This window comes from Rhinopithecus roxellana, chromosome 20, assembly GCF_007565055.1.
Source record: "Rhinopithecus roxellana isolate Shanxi Qingling chromosome 20, ASM756505v1, whole genome shotgun sequence".
In the NCBI taxonomy this organism is placed as follows: Eukaryota; Metazoa; Chordata; class Mammalia; order Primates; family Cercopithecidae; genus Rhinopithecus; species Rhinopithecus roxellana.
Window position 1 is genome coordinate 42,046,010 of NC_044568.1, and position 12,041 is coordinate 42,058,050.

The window sequence follows — 12,041 nt, forward strand, 5'->3', positions numbered from 1 at the left end:
AAACTACTTCAAACATATTTATTATTTTTAGACTCAAAATACACTAATAATCCTGTGATGCATGCTGGTGTCATATGACACCAGGCCTGGGATCACACCTCTGTCCAGCAGGCACTTGTCTCCGGTGAGGCAGTTTTCTGAGGGGTTTCCCAGGAGTAGCATCTCAGGACACCTGAGAGGGAGGGGGGTGCAAGGAACACCTCTGTGTGCACACGCCTGTGCTGTGCTGGGGATGAGCTGTCACTTTGAGGTGGCATGAGGCATGCATCACCTTGACTCTGGCTTGGGAGCCCCAAGGTTAATGGAAGGTTAAGACTTGATCAAGGTGCCCATGAGATCATGACAGGGACATGCTTGGTTTCTGTGGCTTGATTGCTTGGATGCACATCTCATTTTTCAATCACACAATTGCAGTGCAGAAAGGCATCAGGAGGCTTGGTCTGGTATTAGGAACTGAAGAAGAGGCCCAATCCCTGACCAGAACGGTAGCATCAAATGCCTTGTGGTTTCCAGGTGGCGGTGGTAGTGTCTCAGGAGTCCTTTAGTGTGTTCTCAAGAACACCAGGTTACATGGATGGCACCTCATACTTTTCAAAGCTCTTTCAATCTGTCCACTCATTCTCTTCTAGGCATTGTAGCTTACACCCTCTCCTCTCACCGACGCTGGTTTAGACCTGTCAAGTTCTTGAGCTGACACGGGAATGGAAACAAAAAGAATAGTGAGGGCTTACCCTGCCTATAAACTCTAATAGAAAAGATGTAGCTTTTCTTTTTCTTTCTTTCTTTTTTTTTTTTTTTTTTGCATAGAGGCAGGGTTTTGCCATGATGCCCAGACTGGCCTCAAACTCCTGGGCTCGAGCGATCTTCCCAAAGTACTGAGATGATATGCATGAGCCACCGCACCTGGCCAAGATCCAGGTTTGCAAGGTGGCAGGTGCAGCTATGATACAGAGACTTGATATACCAGGGTCCCAGGAGTCAGTGATATCTCCTGATAAGAGGAAAAAATAAAGAAGCGGGGTTTTTGGAATCAAGACACTAGGGCTGAACCACTGTCAGCCTTATTATTAGATTATTAGGTTTCCAGGTTAGGGCTACAAAATGATGTGAAGTCAGTAACACATATATCACAGGGCTGGAGTGAAAGACAGGAGGGGCAGGGATGTGCTGGGCAGTACTCACCGTCACCGCTGCACCCATGAGTCCTTGCACCAGTGCCTCTCCTGTGGACTTTACCTAGAAGGAGTCAGTGTCAGGTTCCCTTAGGCCACCAACACAAACTTAAACATGAGACAGGCAGGATAAATCAGGAGGCCTATAAGCCCCAAAAGGTGGAGACATGGAGGCCACATTACTGGAAGGAGAGCTTTGGACAACACAATCACAAATGGGCAAAGTATGGCTCTTAGGGAAGGGCTGGCCTGAGGAAGAACCAGCCAGGCTCCCTGGGAAGGCCCTCAGGACTGTCAGCTGAGGCCAAAAGGGACCAAGAGCACAGTCAAGTGACCAGCTATGGCCTGAGGAGAACAGGTATGCCTTCTAAAGAGGGTTCCCCAAATGGCCAGTCCCCAGCTACCTGCTTGGCAGTGTGGCCCATGTTCATTGCATCATTAATCCGGTTTTCCAGGAAGCGCCAGGTGTCCTCAAAGTCTGGAGAGGAGTCCTGCATCATCACCAGCTCTGTCGTGTTGTAGATGCCAGCCAGCATGGCTCGGCGGGTGTACCAGTTAAACTGCAAAGAAACCCACGCTACCGCTGTGGGCTGATGCAAGTCTGAGGCAGTTCCTACCCAAGGCCATGGGAACTCCTGGTTCCCTCTTGACTACTTCTTTCTCTCACAGATACATCTGGCCCTCTAGACAACACTACCATCTCAAACTTGACTGAGCATCAGAATTACCTCGTTGATTAAAAATGCAAGCTCCTGGGCCCAACCTCTTAAGAGCAGAGTCAACGGATCTAAATTAAGTGCCAGGAATCAGGATACTTAATAAGTATCCCAGATGATTTCGCTACATCCAATCCATTTTGGAACTGCTAGTAGAAAGCCTACATCTTAGGACATCTGAGTCCCAGAAGATGCTGTAATCAGCCAGTTATGACCAAACCTTGGTGTGTTCATCAACAAAGTGAGGGCTGAGACAGACTCATGGACAGATTACAATACCTGGGCAAAGCTGAGAGTTCAAGTCCCTCAGCAACTTCTGATTGTTCTGGCAAACTGCTCTTCAGAGGACCAGCTCAGCTGCTTGGTGTTTTATTCCTTTAATTTCTTTGCTTTCTAATTTCATTTTCCTACTATCTCTGTTGGCATTATATTCCCACATGGGGGAAGTTTATTAAAACACTTTGTTATAACTATGGTGGGAGTATTTCTGTGTCTCCTTATCCAGGATTCCACAAAGTATCATCACATTTTAATTTCCTTTATGAAGGTATATTTTTTAAAATTTCCTACCAGAAATATGGTAACATTAACAAGTCAGATTCTTTCCTGGTGCTGTTTAAAGAGCCTTATTGATCTCTTAGCAAAGCAGGCCAAGATGGGCTGGGGAAGGGAATTTCTTTTTAAAGCAATGGGTGTCTCCATGGCATTTCTTTTTTTCAAAAGAGGAATTTTGCTGCAGAATCTACATCTTAGGAGGGAAATGATAATAAAATGGCAGCCCAATTAGCTTTTGCCAATGCTAAAGGCTCTCTGACACCTGGTGTCACCACCACAAGCTGGTAGAAATAATAACTGGTTTGTGGCTAGAATGCTGGTCCCTGAATGATGACCTAGATCCCACTTTGGCTTCGTGAGGGACCTTCCTCATACCTTAGATGGGAATGACACTGCAGCCCCCCTACAGGGGCTTGTGATCAAAGAAATTTCACAAGCTTCTTGAAGCAATGCTTAACACAAGCCTTTCCCAGCCTCCTGTGGGCCTGCAGAAAGCACTCACATCAGTGGACTGGTCCCCAGCGTAATGCCACATGTCATCCACCATGCTGGTGAGCAGGCTCAGGCTGGACGGGATGTTGTGAGGGAGCATGAGGATGCTGAGGGCCTGGGGAGAGAATGGCAGAGGAGTAAGCTCTGCTCCCAGATAATGGTGCATAGCTGACCAGCACCTACCTCTCCAATGAGAGCTAGTATGAGGGGACCTGCCCAGCTCTAGTTCTCTGAGACCAGCATCTTCACCCACCAGTGTGAGTTCTGGGCAGCTAGCAATGCTGACTACAGCTGAGGAAAGCCAGGGGCATAGCCCTGTCTTATGCAAGCCCAAGCACATTCTCCATCCCTAGCATTTGGAACTGGGAATGCAGAGGGACAGAGGGTCTAGATTGGTCTAAGCAAGGATGGGCAAAGATACCCCAGTCTGTCACACAGAAGAAACACAGCAGAGATAGGAGTCCGTTCACATACATCAGCTCCTACTGTCAAAACAAGGTCCTGCCACTTTACCAATGCTACATCCACTGGGGAGGTGGTCAGAGAGGTCCTGGATCAGCTGTAAGGTTTTCTCTTAGTGAGGTAGCCCAGAAGAAAACACTATGCTGAATCAGGAAGGCAGCTGAGGGACTCATACATGCACTTCCACTGATTTAACTGCAAGGTGGAATGAGTCACATGCGGCCTGGGGTTAGGCACCACCATAAGTGTTCAAATGTCTATCAACCGAATGACTGAAACTACATGTTCAGTAGTCTTCCAGCTGAGCAAAGGACACAAGATGTCTGAGTCCCTCTCACTTCGGGTGTACTTTCACTCTGTACTTTCTTCACTCAGAGAATGGCCCATACTGTGACATGCTTTAAAACAGAGGAAGAAGGAAGCTTCAGAAAAGGTGAAAAAAACCCTTGCAACGAATATGCCATTCCCCAAGCATCACATTGACAATTTGACAAATCACAGTCCTCGAGATCTAAAATCCACAGGGCTGTTATTCAAGTGAAGACAGCCAATAAAATCTTCTGACTCTTCTAACTTCCTGCATGGATTCCTCCTCCCTGAAGACCTGGTGGCACACTCAGGCCACTAGGAGAACCCCACCCAGGATGGGATCCAGTACCCGGACCACTGATATTTCCAAGAACTGAGACACAGATGGCTCAGGGTCACTCTCTTTGGTATGCCCAAGTTTGAAACCCAGCTCTACCAAGTGTACTAAGTATTCTCGGGTTTATGGAGATTGATGAGCTAAGTTCAACAGTGTACAAAGTCATCTGAGTGAAAGGTGCTGAGAATAATAAATATTAGGATTATTGTTGCTCTGGGGCCTGGATATGGACTCGGTACCCGGGGCCAGTGCTCAATGTATGGGATCAGCATTCTCAGTCTGGTTTCCACTGCATCCCTCAGGAACTGGTCTGTTTTCTTCTTCCTGGAAGAGGGAAAAGAAAACAGTGTGTCTCTGAGTGAAAGGCAGAGGCTTAGCGCTCCACGGTTTACTCAGCCCTAGGGAAAAGGGTCCCACCAGCTCCTGATGCTGGCCTGACTAAAGCTGTCAGAGACAGGCTGCCGGGAGTCAGTCCCATCACAGCAGCAGGGCTGCCCAATGCTACTTTCTTTGGGTTCTGCTTGGATTGGCCTCCTGGGGATAGCTAGTAGGGCCCAAGTTCCCTGATCCTTAGCTGCCACCCTGAGTAATAATGCCTTGGGACTTACTCTGCCTGGCCCAACTGTACCAGCTTCTGCTCCTCTTCCAGCACGCGTGTGAGCCGGGCATTGCACTCGGTCACAAAATGCAGTATTAGTTCACTGCCATCCTTCCCAAACATGCTGGCTGCTGCACTGGAGAGACCCAGAGACTACAAAAGGGGAAACAGAAAACAGAAAAGCGGTGCCCAAGTGTAGGGTACATTTGTTGCCTGTTCATCACTAGAGCCTCTTCCTAGTGACAGCAGCTTGATTTTCAGTGGGACACCCCTACTCTTCACTCTGGGTCCATGTGATTTTGGTGAAACTGACCACCACCGGTCCCTCCACCCCGCAAAGCCCCTTGGTGTGTGTGCAAGAGTGGAATCCAGGCTTGAATAGCAAGTTCACAGAGACTAGCTCAGGGATGAACACATCAACAGGTCTTCCTTTTTTAGAAACTAAGCCTTCAGCTGCTTTCTCCAACTTTGCACCTAACACATCTAACGCCAGTCCTTCCATCTGTTGTCCAGATCCCACAATTCTTGCCTTCAAGGAACTTCACCCTCTTGATTTTGCCTATTTTCTCTTGTAAATTCACCCTCACTCTTGTTTCTTTCCTTTTTTTCTTTTTTTTGAGACAGTGTCTCGCTCTGTCACTCAAGCAGTGGTATGACTGCAGCCTTGACCTCTCGGGCTCAAGCAATCGTCCCATCTCAGCCGGGGACCATAGGCATGTGCCACCACATCTGGCTAATTTTTAAATGTTTTTGTAGAGATGAGGTCTCGCCATATTGCCCAGGTTGGCCTCAAACTCCTAGTGTCAAGCAATCTTCCCGCCTCAGCCTCCCCAAGTGCTGGGATTACACATGTGAGCCTGGTCCACTCTTGTTTCTGTACTCTTCCCATTTGTGTTCAATCATGTGCAAACTTCCATCTGTTTCCTCTGCTTGGCGCACCCTAGTTCTCATCTACCCCTCGCAGCCAAATGCCTCACCACTTCCTCACCTTCTATATGTACACCTCGATCCACTCCAGTTGATTTCTGACCCAGTTCTCCACTCAAACAGTTGTTGCGCCAGTAACCAATGTCTAGCTGCTTAATCCACACTCTCCTGCTGTGCCTCCAACGTCAGGAAGCTCTGACTTAGACTTTGACAGCCCATCCTATTCTACTCTCCCCTTAAATGTCTGAGTTCCTTGACAGTCTGGACTCCCCTCTCATATGACATTATATTCTTGCCCTGGACAATCTCACTGACTTCCATAATTACTACACATATATATACACACACAGTATATATATGCACGCTAATAATGCCCAAATGTGTATCTCTAGTCCAGCTGTCTCCTCCAGTTCCCGACCTGTATGCCTGATGCCTCCACTGGTTGACTGAAAAACTCCTCATACTCAATAAAGATCAAGACTGTACCCTTCCCCAAAGATGGTCCTCTTCCAATGGCCTTAACCTTAGAAAACACTACCACTGTATACCCACACATGCAAACTGGCAACTCCAATGCCATCCTGTCACTCCCTCCCATGTCCAAGCTATTCCCAAACTTACCCACTGCCATTACTCTAAGCCAGACCACCTTATCTCTCCTGGATGTCTGGCAGCAGCCCCCAATGAGTCTCTCTCTGCCTCCAATCCACTTTTCATCCAGCAGCCAAAATGAGCATTTTGAAATGCCAAATTTAATCCAGTATCTTCAATTGTTCTTAGAAGAAAAGCTTGACTCTTTATCATGACCTTTAGGGCGTTGTCTGATTTGACCTTGACTGACCTTTCCAGCCTTGCTCATCTCAAGTCTCTCTTCCTGCACTCTCTGCATGGTGGTTCTCTGTGGTTCCTCTAATGTACCATCCTTCTTTTTCTTTCCACCTTGCCTGTGCAGTTTCTCTATTTGGACTTGTCCATCCCCTACCCACGAAGTCAGGTAAAGCCTATTCATTCCTCAATTCTCAGCTCAAAAGCCTTTCCTGACCGCCGTTACCCACCCCATATATATTTTTTTTTGAGACAAGGTCTCACTCTGCTGCCCCGGCTGGAGTGCAGTGGCATCATTATGGCTCACTGCAGCCTCGACATACCAGGCTCAAGAGATCCTCCCATCCCAGCCTCCCAACTAGCTGGGACCACAGGCAAGCACCACCATGCCTGGCTAATTTTTGTTTTTTTTGTAGAGATGGGGTCACTCTCTAGGTTGCCCAGGCTGGTCCCAAATTCCTGGGCTCAAGCAATCCTTCTGCCTTGGCCTCCCAAAGTGCTGGGATGATAGGCATGCACGACTGTGCCCAGCCCTCCATCCCCTTGGTATGACAAATTAAACTATTTGTCAAAGTTTAATAGGCAACATGTTTTCTTTTTTTACTGATGCACTTAAAAATGGTGCTTCTTACAACCAATGGCATCTTAGAGTCAATGAAATATGGTAGTTTTGATCACAGACAATTCTTGCCAATGGGTTGCCTTTAGAACACAACTCCCAAAAACCAATTCCATGGTTCATTACTTTTATATCCACAAAATAAAGCCATTCCATCCTATTGAGGGAAAAAAAAAACAGTCAATCTTGCAGCTGTGACCTGATCTAATGATCAGGTCCCTCCATTATACAGCCCAACAGCACCCTTCCTTGATAGCACTTACCACATCGTCTAAGTAAATATTTGTATACATTTTATTAATGTTGCTAGACTGGAAGCTCAACAAGGGCAGGAAGCAGGTCCATCTTGACCCCTGTCATGTCCCTTGGACTAGCACAGTGCCTAGGGCACATTATTTGCTCAACAAACATTTAAAGAATGAATCATTTAAAGGGTTTTAATTTGGAAGAACTAGGCATAAATGTTAGTAGTATGATCTTTGGTGTGATTATAGGTGTTTTCTACATTCTTTTTTATATTTGTTTGTATTGTTCAGTTTTCACAATGAGCCTACAGTGGAGTCAGAGCATCTGCATTTCACTAATGAGACTTCTGTTACCAAATGTGCATTTGGGAGTGAGAGAAGACAAGGAAATAACAGTTAAATTTCAGAAAAGCAGCAACCTTGCCCATTGTCCATGGGTAGATGCCCTGCAGCAAGCCTGGGATGGGAGATGCAACTCTGTCATCCCCTCAGTCTCTTGGAGAATGGTATCTTGCTATGCTGGAGGACTCCCTACAACATGGCTTGAACATGAGCCTACTGCCTAATCTAAAGCAGCAGTCTCTACTAATGCAGGAAATGCTGTTAGAGTTTCTGGGAAAATAAGATGTGTTGGTCTCCAAAGTGGTGCCTTCTTGGGGGTTTTCAAACACCATATGTCATTAATTCAAAAATGCATATAGATTTTTCATTTTAAAAAATCAGTGTCAATCATAGAAGTGCTCTGTCATAGTTCAAAATGCAGTATGCTTTCTGTTTTACTGATGCATTTAAAAATGGTGCTTCTTATAACCAATGGCATCTTAGAGTCAATGAAACATGGTAGTTTTGATCACAGACAATTCTTGTCTAATAGGTTGCCTTTAGAACACAACTCCCAACAACCAACTCCGTGGTACGTTCTTTATAACTACAAAATAAAGCCAGTTCCACCCTACTGGGGGAAAAAACCCAGTCAATCTTGCAGCTGTGAGGGGATCTGAGCTGGACTGGAAGAAGGCATGAGGCCTTCCGCTCTGCCTGGTGTGACTCCATCCTGGCTCATCTTGGTCAGGTGGCTCCACCCTCACCTATACACACCTGGGCTCCTTCTGCAATCGCCTCTGCTGTCCACCCGTGAGCGGGCACGAACTCCAGGGCTGCCGTCAGGATGCGGTCCTGCAGCTGCTCCTCACTTTCATAGTCCTCCTCCTCCTCGCCGCCCTGGGCTGTATACCTGAGACAAGAGGATACAGCCCAGCATATTTCATCTCCTGGCTTGTACAATGGGCCTGACCAGAAACTAGGGGCTCTGGATCTCCTCTAAGCACATGCTGGGAAGACATTTACTCTTGTGTCAGTATCAATGTGGGTTTTTTTTGTTTGTTTGTTTTTTGTTTTTGAGATAGTCTCCCTCTGTCACCCAGGATGGAGTGCAGTGGCGTGATCTCAGCTCACTACAACCTCCACCTCCTGGGTTCAAGCGATTCTCCTGCCTCAGCCTCCCGAGTAGATGGGACTACAGGCATGCGCCACCATGCCCGGCTAATTTTTGTATTTTTTTAGTAGAGACAGGGTTTCACCATGTTGGCCAGGCTGGTCTCGAACTCCTGACCTCAAGTGATCCGTCTGCCTCGGCCTCCCAAAGCTCTGGGATTACAGGTGTGAACCACTGCGCCCAGCCAGTATCAATGTTTTAATGCCAACAGAGTAAAAACTAGATCATCCTTCCCCTCCCCATAGGCACCGAGAGGAATCCAGCAAATGAGGTCATGTGGTATGAAGGCAATGCTGCACCCTGGAGTTCCCCGTCTTCAGCCCTTAGCACAATGTGCTCAGAGGGTTTCTTCATCTAAACTCACACCAGACTACCTCCATGAGGGCAGGAGCAATGCTGTTAGTCACAGGGCCTGGCATGATAGTAGGGCCTCAAAAAATATTTCTTGAATTGAAATGAAAAGTACTTTAGGGCCGGGTGCGGTGGCTCAAGCCTGTAATCCCAGCACTTTGGGAGGCTGAGACAGGTGGATCATGAGGTCAGGAGATCGAGACCATCCATCCTGGCTAACACGGTGAAACCCCGTCTCTACTAAAAAATACAAAAAACTAGCCGGGCGAGGTGGCGGGCGCCTGTAATCCCAGCTACTCAGGAGGCTGAGGCAGGAGAATGGCGTGAACCTGGGAGGCGGAGTTTGCAGTGAGCTGAGATCCGGCCACTGCACTCCAGCCTGGGCGACAGAGCCAGACTCCGTCTCAAAAAAAAAAAAAAAAAGAAAAGTACTTTAGTTAGGAAATCAGAAAAATGAAAAGGAACACTCTAATTTCAGATCTAGAGAAACTTTTCAATGGCAGGATTAGGAAAAAAAAAAACCCTCTAATGGAAATGTAAATTAGTATTACCTTTCTGGAGGGCAACTGGTCCCACATATGTAACAAATCTTTTTTTTTTTTTTTTTTTTTGAGACAGAGTCTCACTCTGTCACCCAGGCTGGAGTGCAGCAGCGCGATCTCGGCTCACTGCAACCTCTGCCACCTGTGTTCAACTGATTCTCCTGCCTCAGCCTCCTGAGTAGGTGGGACTACAGCCGCCTGCCATTGCGCCTGGCTAATTTTTGTATTTTTAATAGAGATGGGGTTTCACCGTGTTAGTCAGGATGGTCTCGATCTCCTGACCTCGTGATCCACCCACCTCGGCCTCCCAGAGTGCTGGGATTACAGACGTGAGCCACCGCGCCCGGCCTGTAACAAATCTTTAAATGTACATATCCTTTGACTCAGTGCCCCCACTTCTAAGAAGAGATTCACACACTTTATCACATTATTTCTTATATTAGTGAAGGAAATCTAAATATCCATCAATAAAAGACAGGTTAAATAAATTTCGGCACAGCTATTTGCTGGAATGTTATAGAACTATTAAACTATGAAAAGACATTACAAACGTACTGTTGAGTGAAAAAACAGGTTCTAGAACAGCATGTAGAGTTTATACACATTGTATCTATTCTATACAAAAACATATATATGAAATAAGCTTAGAGAAACATCTAAAAGGATATTCACAAAAATGTTAGCAGGGTTATCTCTGTAATTTTGGATAAAACTGCTTTATTTTTGTGAACTTCTCTATACTGTTTAGATGTTTTAGAACAAACAGGCACCAATTTTATAAAAACAATAGGTTATTTCCAAAGACAGCCTTGGGGTCGGGTGCAGTGGCTCACACCTGTAATCCCAACACTTTGGGAGGTCTAGGGGGAGGACAGTTTGAAACCTAGGAGTTTGAGACCAGTCTGGGCAATGTAGCGAGAAGTCATCACTACAAAAAACAAAAAATTCTAAATAACAAAGATGGCCTTGGAAATGAAGGTAGGTATAAAAGGGGATGGAGAGGAGAGAGGAAGTGAAGGAGGAACAGACATACTGAAGCATGTGAAATGGCCAGAAATAGGTGGATTAGTGCCTACCTGGGGGGTGGATGAGAAGACTCTGGATCAGGTTTTTCTGCCCCCTGTGTTTCAGAATGCTGCTGAGAAAATGAAGGGGGTGGCTGCTGCTTCTGCTCATCTGAAGACCTTAGCCCCACAGCTGAAGCATGGAAGGCACGTGGCACCAGGGCTGGTCGGCAATGGGTCACTGAAACAGAAACTGGGCTGGTCAGTCCGAGACATTCAACAGAGAAGACCCTTTCAGACTCAGAGTGGTAACAGAGACAAGGAGGAGGAAAAGCAGGCCAGAGACTCCTCCAGAACCACTTATCCAAGTGTTGGGTCCCACACAAAAATATTGCACGAACTGGGAACTTTGGGACATGAAGTGGTAGCAAAAGTGGTAAGCCAGGAAAAAAGACCTACCTAGCATCTCGACCTGTTTCTACTACTTGTTACTTGTGTGATAACTGGCAAACAATTTCACCCCAATGTGCAGATTTTTAAATCTGCAAATTTAGAGTAATAACTTCTACTTGCTCAATGGGACCACTGTGTGGCCCAAACAAAATGTAAAAGTGGCTTGTAAATGTTACATATTTATATATATTATGGCAAGAGCTCTGGAGTAGTAATTTAATGTCTCAGTCCTACTCTCCCAGTGTCTATACGGTATCTTTGGACAAGTCACTAATCTCTGCTTTCTCATCTGCAATATCTGTAACATCCCCACTTACTTTAAGAAAGATAAGAAGTATGTTTCCTAAGCATAAATTCATACTACTTTTTTATTTCCCAACATGTTTTATTCTAAAAATTTTTTTTTTGTTTTTTTTTGAGTCAGAGTCTCACTCTGTCTCCCAAGATGGAGTGCAGTGGCACTATCTTGGCTCACTGCAACCTCTGCCTCCCAGGCTCAAGTGATTCTCATGCCTCAGCCTCCTGAGTAGCTGGGATTACAGACACCCACCACTACTCTCAGGCTCATTTTTGTATTTTTAGCAGAGACAGGGTTTCGCCATGTTGGTCAGGCTGGTCTCAAACTCCTGACCTCAAGTGATTACCTGTCTTGGCCTCCCAGAGCGCTAGGATTACAGGCGTGAACCATCGTCCCCAGCCTATTATAAAAATTTTCAAACATGCAAATGGAAAGAATTATGGAATGAACACCTGCATATCTGACACTAGGTTCTACACATCTGTCATTTCTTAATCCATCTTGATTTTTGGTGCATTTGTTGCAGATATCAGTATTATTCATCTCTAAACATTTTAGCATGGAAGAGTTCTGTGTTCACTGTTTTTTTTGAGATGCCATTTACACACAATGAAATGCATAAATCCTAAGTGTACCATTTT

At 46.0% G+C, this 12,041-nt stretch overlaps 1 protein-coding gene across 2 annotated transcripts in view; it reads right to left on the bottom strand.

The window, feature by feature from the left end:
• Positions 1 to 12,041, bottom strand: part of COQ9 (coenzyme Q9) — a 14,488-nt gene continuing 2,447 nt past the window's right edge. Inside the window, exons 2-9 of one of the 2 annotated variants that reach the window (XM_010365481.2) lie at positions 10,722 to 10,890; positions 8,356 to 8,491; positions 4,652 to 4,794; positions 4,283 to 4,367; positions 2,946 to 3,050; positions 1,577 to 1,732; positions 1,183 to 1,236; positions 1 to 690 (exon numbers count right to left, since the gene is read on the bottom strand). In XM_010365481.2, coding sequence (XP_010363783.2) covers positions 655 to 690; positions 1,183 to 1,236; positions 1,577 to 1,732; positions 2,946 to 3,050; positions 4,283 to 4,367; positions 4,652 to 4,794; positions 8,356 to 8,491; positions 10,722 to 10,890 — 884 coding nt within the window. In that variant the 3' untranslated portion in view covers positions 1 to 654. Of the gene's footprint in view, positions 691 to 751; positions 992 to 1,182; positions 1,237 to 1,576; positions 1,733 to 2,945; positions 3,051 to 4,282; positions 4,368 to 4,651; positions 4,795 to 8,355; positions 8,492 to 10,721; positions 10,891 to 12,041 lie in introns of those variants that run through there. The other variant, XM_010365480.2, reaches the window with a different exon arrangement.